This window comes from Grammomys surdaster, unplaced genomic scaffold, assembly GCF_004785775.1.
Source record: "Grammomys surdaster isolate TR1022 unplaced genomic scaffold, NIH_TR_1.0 126185, whole genome shotgun sequence".
Classification (NCBI taxonomy): domain Eukaryota; kingdom Metazoa; phylum Chordata; class Mammalia; order Rodentia; family Muridae; genus Grammomys; species Grammomys surdaster.
Window position 1 is genome coordinate 1,275,601 of NW_021620991.1, and position 15,224 is coordinate 1,290,824.

A 15,224-nucleotide genomic window follows, 5' to 3' on the forward strand; every position below is an offset into this window, starting at 1 on the left:
TCTAGTTCTGTGTCCCATGCTCCCCAGCCATCCCTGACATGCAGCCCCCCTTGTCTGCTCTCTGAAAATAGTGACTTACAACTTAACAAAGGCAAGCAACAGAAAGATTTATTTGGTCTGGTCCTCGCCCAGAAACGAGCCCTGTGTTTTTTCTGTAATGAGAGCCGACTCCTGGACAGCGTGTCGCGCTAAGAGCCCCCAGAGGGTAGGGGCCGTGTTTATAGAAGAATTTAATTATCATTGATTTCTTTTGCTCCCTCCAATCTGAGAGTTTCGACTTTGGTAACAATAATTGCTTTGCAAGTTTGTGTTGCAAATCCTGGCTTTATCTGGCTCGAGGCGGGCCTTCGCCAAGGGGTTTAAAGCGTGCAGCGTGCCTCTTGATCCTGGAAGGGACTTTGCTTAGTCTTTCTTTGATAACTGGAAAGAGTTTAAGTTGGAACTGGAGAATGTATACCCCAACCTAGGAATCCACTGCACAGGGCCTGCCAAGGATGCTTACTTTCTACTTAGGTATGCTGCCCACCTTAGTGTCAGTACACATGTGCACAGTTACTGTGTATACACATGTGTGTGCACATGTGGATGTATGTACCCTGCAGAGGCTGGGACCCTCCAAAAGACCGATGAAGAGGGGTTACCTTGAGTTATCAGGAAGCCGTTGAAAGTTTCTGTTTCCCACATGTCCCTGTGTCCTGACACGGGGCGGCCTCTGCTTTTCCTACACATTCTAGACAGGGAACAGTCCTTAGCACACAACTTCTCCTGGCTTTGACATCTTCACCTGGAGTTGGAAAAAACATACATAAAGACACTCTTAAGTCCTAAAACTCCAGCATGTAAGTTTTACAGAACTTGGATTGCAGAGGTAGAAAAGCCTGACCAACTACAGCTGGGGAAGATGGTCTTGCAAAAATGAAACCCACACTCACACCCCCACACCCACATAAAAGCTGAGCAAGGCCTTATGTCCCTGGAATTCCAGTGCCAAGACAGGAGGATCCCTGGGACTCTCTGGCTAGTTTGTCTAGCCAAATCACTGTGCTCTGGGCCAAATGAGAGACCCTCAAAAACAAAGGAAAAAAAAAAGCAATAATGGAAGACACTCTGTCAGCCTCTGACCTCCACACAAATGTGCACGTCCATGCCTAGGTAGCAACATGCACACATGGGCACATAGCACAGGAATACATACACACATACACATATGCATGCATGCATGCATGCACACACACATAAAATTTTTAATTAAGATTTTTAAATGGAAAAATTAAGAATTGAGAACGAAAGGGCTGCACCCCCAGGACACCTCCTTCCAACTTTGATGTAGAGGTTCTTCTGGCTGCCGAGTGTAGCCTGCATCATGCTGGCCTTCCAGGACCAACCTGGAGCTCCTGATCAGGCCTGTGACTCCTGCTTTGTGGACACACACCTCTCGTCTGCTCCCCAGCTTCTGTTCTGTGTCCTATATTAAGAAAGCCAACTTGGTGTCCAGTGGTGGCTCCTGTAAGACTCCTCCTCGGTTGTTTTTATTCTTAGAACATTTTAAATTCTCTTCTTTCCTTATCTGTCCTCATTTTTAAGATGATATAGCAGTGGTGGTTGGCCGCAGCCCTCCTGTATCTCAAGGAAGAGGCTGCTCAGCCCCGGGGCTGAGAGGCCTGGTTTCACCCTCTCTTGCCCTGTGCATCCCTCCTCTGGAACAGCCATGGGCATGGTCACAGCAAGGCTCTCTGCTGGGCTGCCTGTGCCCTCTCCTCTCTGTGAGCACAATGGTGTGTTGCTTTATGCCGCACAGCTGTAAATTTCCCCAGCCGTCTGTCAGCTTATTCACAGTGCGGAGCCCAGCTGCTGGGCGAACTCTGCTCCCTCACAGCCCTGGGGCTCTCTGCTCCCCTAAATTTCAAGTGGACATCTCTGCCTGGGCCATTTATTTAGATTAGAACAAGGAGAGGCTAAATTCAGGACCCTGCAAGCAGAACTCCGTGCAAGCCTCCGCCCCTCCATCCACCCTCCCCATCCGAGCATTTCCATGCTTAGGAGTCTATGCCAGAGCTGCCGCATAGGAAGGATGGCTGGCAGAGGGTCTCTGCATTTCCTGAGGAATCAAAAAAAGAAAAAAAACTATATGAACATGCATCTGATGGATGGACAGGCAGACAAGACCAGGGCTGTCTGGGTGACCTGTGGCATCTGCTGTTGAGTGAACTCCTAGTCCCGTGGGCAGCTTAGTTACTCCACAGATACAAATCAAGTTTTCTTTTCCTGAGCAATCATTCCCCCTAAAAGCAGGAAGAGCTGGGCCTGGCCCCATCAAGGTGTCGCTATGTTTTAGGGTGTGTGGGGAGAGCAGGTGAGAGGTGAAATTCCTTCTGAAATGTTGCATCCACAGGGGGCTGCAGAGCAAGCAGGAATGAGGTCTGTTATTGCCCGGGCTATGAGAAGCAACAGTCTTACATCCGGGCATATTTTGCAGGTGGTCATGTGAGTCAGGTTGCGTCCCATGTGCCCTAGAGGCCACTCAGGACTCCCTGAGATAGATGCCCAGACCTGTGATTAAAAAGTCTGGAGAGGCAGTTAAAAGTATAGAAGGAGCAGGGGGAGCCTGGCCTCAGACAAGGCTGGAAGCTGCAGGACTTGACTAAAGAAGGGAACCATAAAGGGGGCAAAACAAGAGTTCAGGGTTGAAAGGTCACATGTTGCCATGCCTGAAGGAAGACCCTGGGCAGGAGGAAGGGACCCTCTCAGAGCAGCATCTTGTTCTCTAAGACCTTAAACTTTCTTAGTTTTATTGGGCATCCAGAGACCAAAAGACTCACAGGCTCTGAGAGTCCAAGAGCAAATTTAATAACCGCAGCCCTGAGGGTTCTCAACTCAACAGGGACAGAAACACAGACACTCTGGGCAGGGCCCACACAGACCTCCAGTGCCCATCTAGAGCCCGGCCCCTCCTGTACTGGATAGCACTATGCTATAAAATCTGCTTTGACACAGCACCTGCCGGCTGTGCCCCTGGTGTCCTCAGGCACGTCCGCAACCACATGACAAAGGCTCGTGACCAGTTACTCTAGAGCCTGCCACCAGCCCCAAATCGCAGTGGGGTAGGGCCCATAGGAATGCAAGGGCTGCTGTATTTAGAACAATCACACATCCATGTGGGTGGAAAAAAAAAAGCCCCCCATCTTTGCTCTCTCTGATATCACAGGCTCTGCCCCCATAGAGGGAAGGCAGCCTGCCTCACGGCACTGGCACTAGAAATCATGTGCAGTGCATCGTCACCTAGCAGGACTCATTTCCCAAATATGAAAGTATACGGTCACACAAACACGGTTTAGGTGTCGGGCACCTCGGAGATCCAGATAAGCACCCAAATGCATTCTGATAGGTGTTATCAGATATACCTGAGCACACACAATGCACCTGTACACATACACTGCATATATGCACACATATGCAGGAAAAAAAAAACCCACCACGGAGTCAGAATTCCTGCTGCAGGGTCTGTTTCTGTGTACAGGCCCTCAGGGAAGCCCTGTCGGCCACCCTGCAGCTCAGATTCCCACAATGCACTGCAGCTCAGACTCCCACAATGCATAGCATGCTCCTTTCCCAGGCATCTCACTGTGCTGCGGAGCCTGGAGGGTCCCTTCTTAAATCACTTTCTGTTCTTTGTTTCTGGCTTGATTTCTTTACTGTGGGTATTGCTTGGGCCCTGTTATAAAACTGGAGGAGAGCAGGCCTCTGTTCTCTGCTGTTAGGGCCATCGAGGCCACACCTGGAGGGCAGCCACACAGCAGGCATCTCTCACTGCCCACAGCTTCTAACTGCACCATGCTCTCTGGTAAAAAAAGTTTTCCAAGTGCTTGGTCAACCTAGTGGGGGCATGGCAGGCAATACTCTGAGCACATAGGAGCCAGTAGTAACTTGAAGAGTCCAATATGGCTACTAGGCTGGCCTCAACATCGAGGCCACAGACCCCAGATCCCCCACCTGACCTTCAGGGTTACTAAGAGCATTAGATGGCCCTGAGTCACCAAGTGTCTTAAGTCAGAAGGAGAAGGTTGCTTTCCCATCTCAGGGTAACCAGCCAGAACAGCTTTCTGCATCTTTTGGTGGCTCAAGGCTGCCCTCTTGAGGCTGGATAAAGAATGTCATCTCGCACTGTATCTCAGCATCTTACTCTCTCCACTATAATGCTCAGGAATGCTTTAAGAACAGAAACCCTAGGACACGTCTGAACTCTCCAGCTGGGTAGTCAGGTAGCCTCAGGGACTCCACAGTGGGCACAGCTGCTGTGGAGACAGGTCAGGTCCTCTCCCACCGCACTCGATCTCCTCTCCTCTGAGGCAAGGCGCACCTGTTTTTCAGGTGCAAGTACTGTGACCGGTCATTCAGCATCTCCTCCAACCTCCAGCGGCACGTGAGGAACATCCACAACAAAGAGAAGCCGTTCAAGTGCCATCTGTGCAACCGCTGCTTCGGGCAGCAGACCAACCTAGACCGGCACCTGAAGAAACATGAACACGAGGGCGCACCAGGTTGGTGGGATGTGGGGCGTGGTAGAGGAGGGGTGTAGTGGGAGAGGGGCGTGGCGAAGGAGGGCGTGGTGGAAGAAGAGAGGCGTGGTAGGAGAGGGGCGTGGCGGAGGAGGGGCAAGGGAAGAGGCCTGGCAAGGAAGGGCAATATCACTCCTCAAAGAACTCTCTAAGAAACAGTTCCCTGAGATCTCCCCAAGTGCACATTGGCACTGAGTAAGGGCTGGATGCCCCCAAGAATGTCCTTGACACTCAGCCCATCCACAGTGAGCCAGCACTCCGGGGTGCTCACGAACCACCTGGGCACCAGCGCCTCCTCCCCCACCTCCGAGTCGGACAACCACGCACTTTTAGATGAGAAGGAAGATTCCTACTTCTCTGAGATCCGAAACTTCATCGCCAACAGCGAGATGAACCAGGCGTCCACTCGAATGGACAAACGGTAAGAAAAATAAGCCAGCGCCGGCAGGTCTAGTCTCAGCTACTCCAGTGGTCTTGCCTGAGATGCATGCATGTCCACCCCTGGATGGTACTGGGTCCCATATGGAGGAGGTCCCAGGCTCTATTGCTAGAAACAAGAAGAGTCGGTCCTCCCTGCCAGCCTCCACATGCACACTTGCAACAGCTTTTCCACCAAGGGAGAGGGAGACAGACAGAGAGACAGAGAGAGAGGAATTCAGCCAGGCTACAGAGGTGTTCTCTGATACCTCACACCCAGACTTCAGTATGTCCTTTACATGGGGACTCTCCCTTCTGCAAGGACACTTCCATACCCCAGGAAAGGAAACTGATCAGAGAAGTCACTGAGAGAGAGAGAGAAGTTCTCTAAATTCTAAGAAACTTCAAGAAGGGTCTCCAGTTTTGAAGAGGAGAACCAGAGGTTCATAGACGTGGCGTGACTTGCTGACTTAAAACTGCCCCAGAACCTAGAGCCAGGATCCAGCCCTTATTGCAAGAGCCACCATGGGCCACAGCTCTGTGTCACCAAGGCCTAGCTTGCTCCCATCCACTTTGAGGAAGTGAGGGAGGATTCTCCAGAGATGTGTTCCCTCAGGGACCTGTCTGCACTTCTCTTGTCTCTGGTGCTTTGGGGAAACTGAAGACCACACCAGTCCACATGATCAGTAATGATATCTTGAGCTCTGTTTCTGCTCACAAGTCTGTGGTCTTGCTGTGGGTCCCTGAGTGCACATCAGGGCCCAGGCTACAGCCCACTAAGTGCCTTAACATACCCATCCTGGCTTTAGACACAATGCTCTGAAAGGAACCAGGCCCTGACCCTAGAGATGCAGTGTCTGAGAGCCACCTCTTATTCAGCAACTTGATGCTCTTCCCTTCAGAGGAGGCTGTGTGTGAGAAGGTGCCTCCACAGCAGGCCTTCCTTGCCCCCTAAGAGAGCTAAAGAACATGTCCTTGTTGTTCAAGACAAACTCAAAGGGTAGCTTCTTCAGACCCCAAAGCATAACCACTTAAAGAACCATGAAGACGGGCCAGGCGGTGGTGGTGTACGCCTTTAATCCCAGCACTTGGGAGGCAGAGACCGGTGGATTTCTGAGTTCGAGGCCAGCCTGGTCTACAGAGTGAGTTCCAGGACAGCCAGGGCTACACAGAGAAACCCTGTCTCAAAAAACAAAACAAAGCAAAAAAAAAAAAAAAAAAAAAACCATGAAGACTCGTCCTTGCCGGGGTGGACATGACCCAGTATTCATGGGCTCCCAGGGCCCTGGGCACCCTGAAGACTGCAAGACACCCCCCATATTTTGAGCCTTGGTAGCAGGTCAGAGGACCTTCCATGTGCCCAGCAGAACAGGAGGTGTTTGTGGAAGGAAAGGGAGAAACTGTTCCTCACCCTCAAAACCCTAATCATATCATGGATGCTCTGACAGAGCTCCCCAAATCTCCTCCCTCACACTCAATACTGATGACAACATAGGTAGACCAAGACAGGGCCAACCCCTCCCAAACCCAGCCCATTTTGTTGAAGTGGCATCTCCAAGGACAAGCCAGCTTTGTCCTGAGAGCGGAGGGACCAAACGGAGGCTCCCCATGTCACCACTGTTGTAAGAGCGAGCATGTGTGAGGTTGGCAGTCTGGTGGGGAGGACAGCAGACTCAGCTGGGGCTGGTACCCACATTCTCTGGGTCTTTCTCTGTTGAGTCCTCCCCTTAGGGATCAGTGAGAACCCAGTGCCTGCCAAGACAACTCAAAGGATTGTTCATGTGCTGAACTGTGTCTCCAAAGACCATAGGTGAAATCTAACCCCATCCCTCAGATGGTGACCTGGGACAGGGTCTCGATATAGGTGTCAGAGTTACAGCAAAGTCCTACTGGATCTTGGTGGGGCTACTTCCACATGCAACACACACACACACACACACACACACACACACACGAGGAGATACAGGTGGAGCCACATGTTGACCGAGGACTGTGGGAGACACCAGATCTTCCCTCAGAACCCCCAGCTGTGTTGCAGCTTGGCCTCTCAGCCTTTTGCTTCTCTGACTCTGGATCTTTCCCTTCCTGCTGCTGTGAGCCATGTCAGTTAGTATGTTAGCATAGCTGCCTCTAAGGCAGCTTTCCTGTCTCCACCAGAGAAGCTGCCCTACTACCTGAAGCTGACACCAGCCTACCAGGGTCCCTGCTGGACAGCACATACCAGAGAGTGAGCATGCAAGAAAAGAGAGTATAGCCTTTGCTTCCAAACAGCAGAGTTCCTCTAGTCCTGCCCAAGACCAGCCAGCAGGTGTAGCTTTACCACACCAGCTTCCTGGTGAGTTTGACTCGCAGGACCAGACTGGGTTCTCTGCCCATGCTTTCTCTTCCTGTCCTTGGAACTGTAGGAGCTGAATTCTCTCCCACTACCACTACAGGGTAATGGGATCCAGGCTGCACCTAGCCTAGAGCCTTCAGTGCCAGGAGATGAATTCAGCAGTCTTGGCTGGCCCCCAACACAGGTGACTAGAACTCAGGGACATAGAGCGCCTCAAAACCTGTCAAGATTCTGCCTGTCCTGGAGGCATGGCAGGAGGTAGTTTCATGGGTAGAGTCATCCTGGTACTGCAACAGAGTCTCCCCAGCTCAGTCCTGCCTACACAACCACAGTCCTGACACCACTAAGATGCCAACTTCAGTGAAAATGACCGGACCCCTCTCTCCTCCAAGACCACACTGCGCAGTCAGGCCCTCAGAGCTGAGTAGAAATGAAGGCCAGGAAGAGCTAGGGGCTCTAGACATGGTATCTAAGAAATAGTTGTCTTTGCTGCATCCATTGCTGGAGTGGACCTGTGGTCCCTGGCAGGTTATGGTCGTTGACTTGAACATGAACCAGACTGGTTGTGCTCCGTGAAGGAACTAGATCTGGCTTGTTCAGTCTCGTTAGTAAGGAACCAATGCACAGAAGTCTTTCCCAGGGTCTAGATAGAGAGTTGATGGTTAAGACTCCAGCTGATCTTGTAGAGAACTGGTGGAGTGTTAGCTTCCCCAAACCCACACCAGGCAGCCCACAATCACCCATAACTCCATCCGATTCAACACCCTCTTGTGGGATCTGCGGGCATCCACACATCCACATACAAACATATAAAAAGATAAAATCTTTTTTTTAAAACAAATCTTGCCCAGAGGCTTGAACCCATGGCTCAGTTGGTAGAATGTTTGTTTTTCAAGCATGGGGGTCTGAGTTCAAGCTTCAAAATTCATGTTTAAAAAACAAAACAAAACAAAACAGGGACTGGAGAGATGGCTCAGCGGTTAAGAACACTGGCTGCTCTTCCAGAGATCCTGAGTTCAATTCCCAGCAACCACATGGAGGCTCATAACCATCTGTAATGGGATCTGATGCCCTTCTTCTGGTGTGTCCAAAGATAGCGACAGTGTATTCACATATATAAAACAAATAAATAAACCTTTTTTAAAAAAAGAATAAACATAGTATAACACATATACCACATGCCCAGTGCTGGTGACGCAAGTCAGATATCCCTGGGGCTTGTTGGTCACCCAGTCTAGTAGCTAAATAAGTGAGCCCAGGCTGGTGAGAGACCCTCATTGAGGATAGTGACTAAGGAGGACATGGGTGGTTGACCTTTGACCTCAGTGTATACACTGATTACACTCATAGACACAGTGTGTGGAGGGGGGAGGAGGGAGACAGACAGACAGACAGACAGACAGACAGACCACCCTGAGGGCAAAGGACCAAAGACTGAGAAAGACTCAAAGATATTAAGAGAATGTCAGAGATCTGCCAAGACTGCTGAGACCCTAGGGGCTGTTGCGTTTGAGCCTGGGCTGCAAGCCCAGACCAACATTCTCTGATGCCAGCCCATCCTGGCAGTGTGTCCTGTTAGCAGCAGCAGCCTAAGCCCAGCCCTCGCTACCCAGGTCCTGCAACCTTAGATCCTTGCGGCTGTCTGGGAGGTGCAAGCACAGATGGGCATCACAGAGTCCTGGGCAGAATGGGACCTGGACACTTTCTCACACCAGTGTCCTAAGGGCACCTGTGTGTAGTAGCATCCAACCCCAGCACCAATACAATACCACTCCTCGGGGACCCTACCCTGAACCCCATCTCTCCCTCAGGATGCCTCCATTTCTTTTAGATTTTCCTACTTTTCTCTATAGCTCTCACTCCTCAGGGACTAAGTGGATAATTGCCTTTGGACCTGTAACCCTCTCTTTTAGTAACCACCGATGTCAACTTTTTTTGAAGGGTCAGGAAGGCAAACAGGGATAGCTACCTTCAGTAAGAAGGAAGGTCCCTGAACATGGCCAATTTCTTCACCTGTCATTACAGACCTGAGCTCCAAGACCTGGACAGTAACCCACCGTGTCCAGGCTCGGCCAGTGCAAAACCTGAGGATGTGGAAGAGGAGGAAGAGGAGGAGCTGGAGGAAGAGGACGATGACAGCTTAGCCGGGAAGTCACAGGAGGACACAGTGTCCCCCACACCTGAGCCCCAAGGAGTCTATGAAGATGAAGAGGATGAGGAACCACCCAGCCTGACCATGGGCTTTGACCATACCCGAAGGTGGGCGTAGCCAAGTGCCAGGGGATGGGCAGGGTGGGAGGACCTGAGTACAGGGTGATCATTCAGGAGCCATCTCCTCCAATCTGGTCTCACCCCTGCCCAACAGATGCTACTGCCACAAGGCTTTGGCACTAGGCCTAGGGTAATCCTAGCAAGAGTTCAGGACCCTAGGTCTCTCCTCCCTGTAGGGTGTCCGGAAGCTTGGAGCGGAGGGGTGGGGGTGGGGGGGAAGGAAAGGGTATACTCTGCTGACCCTGACTCGGGAGTCTGGCTCTGCTGCATCACCGTCCACATCCACCTGGGGCAGCAGGGTCTAGCCTCTGGTGGGGGCATGGCCCAGCACCCATGATTTTAGAAGTTGGGCAGGTCAGAGCTACTTCTCTATGTCCTAACTGTTTACTAGTTGCTTTCAGCAGTGGTTAACACCCCTAGCATTGGAGATGCCCTGAGCTGGCTGGCTCTCTGGAGCCAGCATTTCTTCCCTAGCCCCTAGGTCCTGGGGGTGGGAAGGGCAGCCAGGACCCTTCCAAAGCTGACTAGAGCCTCAGAAAATGAAAGCCTCCCTCTGAATCCTTTATTCCTAAGACAAGATTGCCTGCTGCCCGTGACGTTTGCACGCACTCATCCTTCCTGATCTCTGCCTGTCTGCTTTCCTTCGTCTGTGTGGCTTCCCAAATCTAGGTGTCTGTGTTGTCGATGTGTCTGTCTCCTTGTGCATGTGGCTCGTGGATACCCCGTGGCATGCATGCAGGCACGGGGACCAGCCATGAAGCACCAGAGAGATGCCACCAGTGGCCAAAGAGCTGACCCCAGGCCCCTCTCCCTGGTCCTTGGCGCAGGTGTGTTGAGGAGCGAGGAGGTGGCCTGTTAGCTTTGGAGCCGACGCCGACCTTTGGGAAGGGGCTGGATCTCCGCAGAGCAGCTGAGGAAGCATTTGAAGTTAAAGATGTGCTTAATTCCACCTTAGATTCTGAGGTTTTAAAACAAACCCTGTACAGGCAGGCTAAGAACCAGGTAGGTACCCAGCAGAGCCCTCGTCCTTCCTCCTATTTCCGCTTGACTTAGACAGAAGGCAGCCACCATGCCTCCTCACCACAGGATACCTGAGTACTCTGACTATAGCTGTCTCGTGGCTGGAGAACATTCAGATCCACAGCCCCCATGCCCACTTCATTGTCTCAGGAGACAGCCCATGGCTGTGAGCCTCCAGCAGCAGCCTGGTAGAGCACATGGGGCTTTGAAGACAGAGAAACACGAGCTAGCTCTCACATCATGGATGAGGGCTGCTTTCCTGGTCTTTGCATCCCATCCCCAGTGAGGAACATCTTCATCAGGTTCTATTCCCTCTAGCTGCTGGGTCTGAGCCAGGATGGGTGACAACCCTGCTGTTTCAGGGAAAGTCTCTCTCAGGTGGCCCTGGCTTCTAAGCTGGAGCTAACACAGGTCCCTTGAGGGTGCAGGCTTGTCCTGGACAGCACTTTCTGTGTTCGCTTCTCAGGAACAGTGGCTGCAGGACTCTAGACCCCATTGTTGGGACATCTAAAGGGGCTTGGCTCCGATTCCAGACTTCCCAGCACCCCCTCAAGATTTTCACCCCAAGCCAGGTGGTGGTGGCACACGCCTTTAATCCCAGCACTTGGGAGGCAGAGGCAGGAGGATTTCTGAGTTCGAGGCCAGCCTGCTCTACAGAGCAAGTTCCAGGACAGCCAGAGCTACACAGAGAAACCCTGTCTCGAAAACAAAAAAAAACCAAAAAACAAAAAAAAAGATTTTTCACCCCAATTTGTCTGTGTGTCTGTCTTTGTCTCTAACTAATTCTGTCCAGTGTTTGCTCAAAGGTGTAGGGGATCCATACATATTAGGCATCCCCAGTGCCCACCTGTAAGTCACGGACTATGCTCTACACGGCTCTCAGCCCTGACACCCCTTGCCCTGAGCCTGAGGCAGGAGGATGCCCCCATGATTGTCCAAGGCCGGCAAACACAGCAAGTTACCTTATCATTGCAACAGCTCAGAGACACTACCCACTCTGCTCCAAAAAAAGTAGCCCACCACAGTCATTCAGAGTCCCCCGGGCCTCCTGCCCACTAGACAAAGGCAGTCTCACTAGCACAGAATTAGGAATAACACCTGCCAATCTTCAGGATGCTCTCATGGCAGACATCTTTTCATTGGTTTTTGCCATTCACTAGGCAGAGAAACTAAAAGTGGGGGGAGGTGGAGATGCAATTGCCGGAGAGCACAAGAGGTCAAGAGATCCCCGTGGGCACAGAGGCCCCTAGAGGGACTACTGTGTGTCCTGGTGTCACTCTGGGCAGGAGAGGTCCCCTCTGCTCTCATGTACTCCTATTTCTCTCTCCCAAGCCAGACAAGTCTGGGCCTCTCTAGTGCCTTTGCTTCCCTTTCTCTATCTAGACTGGACAGGGTTGGGGTTGAGGGCAGGGGGTGGAGCTGGACAGGCTGGGGACAAATGGTGAGGCAAGGCTCAGGCCTGCCTCTCTGGGATGCCCCTCACCTGTCCTGTGTGTGCTGTCCTTCTCCCCCTCCCCCCAGGCATATGCAATGATGCTGTCCCTCTCTGAAGACACTCCTCTCCACGCCCCCTCCCAGAGCTCACTGGATGCTTGGTTGAACATCACGGGACCCTCGTCAGAGTCCGGAGCCTTTAACCCCATCAATCACCTCTGAGGTCCTGGAGGCCCCAGGGCCAGAGTCCAAAGCCAGGGTACCAGCTGCGGGAGATGGAGAAGGGGCCAGGGTGCAGCCCCTGACACCTTCACTTTGCCTCGACTCTGTTTCCAACCCCAGCCGCCATGGCGCAAGTCCAGCTTCTCCAGTGAAACTCAGAACCCGAAGGTCCCTCGAGTAGCCGCTGACCTTCATCACCTCTCAGAACCGGCCTCAAGGACATGATCTGCAGTGGGTGCAGTGCACGACCACCCAGGAGCTGCTCACAGGAGCTGTGGATCAGAAAACTCATGGGCAAGGGTGGGGTCTCCATCCCAGCAGGAGCCGGTTGGCCACATCTGGGCAACCGCATGGTATGGGAGAGGAGATCGGAAAGACATGGGCAAGCGCTGTGGAGAGAGACCTCGCGAATGATTTTTATAACGAGAATCACATGATTAACCCTTTTTGGTAATCTTATTGACTACAGAGTCTATTTAAGCATGTGGGTTTTAAAAAAAAATAGACAGTATTTTTTAAAAATCAAAAAAAAATGACTTGCAAAATGTTTTTTAAAGGTAATTTTGCATTGCTTTGGAATTTCAGCATATTGGCAAACCCACACCTGCCGGGACATCGAGCAAGACTTGGGTGTGCCCTTTATAATGTAGATAATGGAGGATTTTTTTTTTCTATCTCCAACCTGTTTGTACAAGCCAAGGTGATTCCAGTGTGCCCGACACAGGATAAGGGGCATGGAGCCATGCAGCTAAATAGGATGCTGACACAAGAAGTCTTGGACATGGTGCCTGGCTACAGGTTTGCAGAGGCCAGAACAGAGAGGTTGCTTTGCCCTATGTGGTCTTCAGAGGAATCCACGGGTCCCACCCAAGACCCCCCAATTGTATGGGGAAGTCGGGAGCCAGTGGCTCAGGTCTTCCATGCTGGACACCTAAGGATCTTTTACCTTTCAGCATCTCCAGTGCTGGCCTTGACTGCTGCTCTTCTGAAGGCCGGGCTCTGGGCCATATCTAGGCCTTCAGCCTTCTATCCTCCCTAACCCTGGCAGTCTGATGCCCTCCCCATGGCCACTGAGTAGGTGGGAGGCCTGCCCACCTACTCCTCCACTCCAGGACACCAAGCACTACCTGTGCCTAAGACTCCAGATCAACCACGCAGCCGCCACTTCTGCCCTTTGTGTGGGTTCCTGGTGAGGTGAGGTCAGGAACAGGAGGAAGACCCAGGGGACCTGCCACAGCAAAGAACAGAGACAGTACAGACCCCAGGACCGGATGCCTCACTCCCTTGGGACGGTCTGGAATGTGTCTACTTCTCTGCTTGGATGGGCTTTAAATTACCCCATAGGGGCCAATTTCAAATAATTTCTTTCCCTGATGGAATTTACCTTAATCTGTATATAACTTGTAATTTTTTTTCTAATTAATTTCTTTCCTTATTTTATTTCTTCCTTAACAGTATTTTTTTGGCATTGGACAACTTATTCTGAAGAAATGATGTTAATATAAGTATGTAGTGAAGGACCAAAACCGTGTGATAAGATTGCGTGCTGTGTGATCGGTACCCAGGGAGTGGGGTGATAGTTAATGTGCCAAATACCCCTGTGTCCCTCCCTCCAGGAGTTCTTCGGTCACCGCTGCCCACTTACCAGACAATCATATGATTTTGTTAAACTTGAGTTTCAGTTACATTTTAAGAAGACAAGTGTTCTATTTATTTTATTGTTTGGAAGGAGGGGGGGAAAAGGATCCCAACAAGATAAGAGGGGACAGAAACCGCCCAGGTTGTCATTTAAAACTATGAGAGATCGTGTCAGCGTCAGCAAGCACCGTCCACGTGTGTCACTCCATGGTTCCGTCAGTGTTTCCCTCTGGGGGCAAAGACAATCATCTTTGCTGATGCTGAGTGGTCCAGGCTATGCTGAGATCTGTGACGGGGGTATCCCTGAAGACACTATTCCCCTGCAGGTTGCAGTGAATCTCAGCGACAGAATAGTCCTGCACCATGCTCAGAAGCATGCTCACGTGTGCTAACTGGACAGCCTGAGGCAGCGGGGACACTGCAGAGGAACTTGCCATGGTCCTGTGGTAAGGATTTGTAGGCCTAACTGCTTACACTTCTCATGAGTTCGTGACATCCTCTCCACGGCGGGCTGGGCCTCAGCTTAACAATTCCAGTTTGTTCTAGGTGGGAGCTAGATGAGATGCCTGTGTAAGTCCAACCTCAGATACACATGCCCCACTTTTGTAAACCCCAAATTATATGCTTTCTTCTCAGAAAGAGCAAGGTGTGTGCTTTTTTTTTTCTGCGATGTGACTTTCTCCAGTATGGGGAGTCTATCTGAATGGGGACCTCTGTGGACCTTTTTGACAGCACCAGAGCAGCTGAAGGGTCATCCTTTGGCACTCCCAACCCTAACTCAAGTCCCAGCTGTGCTGAGTCATATGCTTCCCCACCCCCCTTCCCCCGTGAAGTGATGATTCCAACCTCAGGTTCTCCTGGACAGTCATCCCTTTGGGCCCAGCGTCCTTGCTTGCCACTCCCAACAAAGACAGTACTTGATTTTCTGCACTGAGTTCCCCACTTTCTGCCCTACTCTGCCTTGCCCCCAAACCAGTGAGCTCTGCCCACCTGGCATCTCTGCAGTCTTAACAGTGCCCAACTGGTTCAAGCAAGCATCAGGTACAGGAGACCCTCTCAGGGTCAGGGAGCTGGACCAGGTGTGAGTTCAAAGGTCTTGGCCACTGGAGAACCAACCAAAACGGCTGTCTTGCCTGTTGCCAGGCAACACAGCCGGGGCAGGTGTCCAACCACAATTGTTTCCCAATGATACATTGTTTGCACTTGCCTCCTCAAATAGAAATTCATAAGGAGGCCTCCTAGCTTGCATTCCCTCCAGCCCCGGGGCAAGGCCACACTTAGGCCCTGTCATTGCTGCCACACCTAGGATCAGGTAGGAAACACAGGGCTTC

At 51.6% G+C, this 15,224-nt stretch overlaps 1 protein-coding gene across 1 annotated transcript in view; it reads left to right on the forward strand.

Moving 5' to 3' along the window:
- Positions 1 to 14,538, forward strand: part of Prdm16 (PR/SET domain 16) — a 52,979-nt gene extending 38,441 nt beyond the window's left edge. Inside the window, exons 12-16 of the mRNA XM_028757795.1 lie at positions 4,369 to 4,538; positions 4,803 to 4,977; positions 9,334 to 9,567; positions 10,407 to 10,581; positions 12,121 to 14,538. Of these exons, the coding sequence (XP_028613628.1) occupies positions 4,369 to 4,538; positions 4,803 to 4,977; positions 9,334 to 9,567; positions 10,407 to 10,581; positions 12,121 to 12,255 (889 nt within the window). The 3' untranslated portion in view covers positions 12,256 to 14,538. The remainder of the gene's footprint in view (positions 1 to 4,368; positions 4,539 to 4,802; positions 4,978 to 9,333; positions 9,568 to 10,406; positions 10,582 to 12,120) is intronic.
- The last annotated feature ends 686 nt before the right edge of the window (positions 14,539 to 15,224 follow it).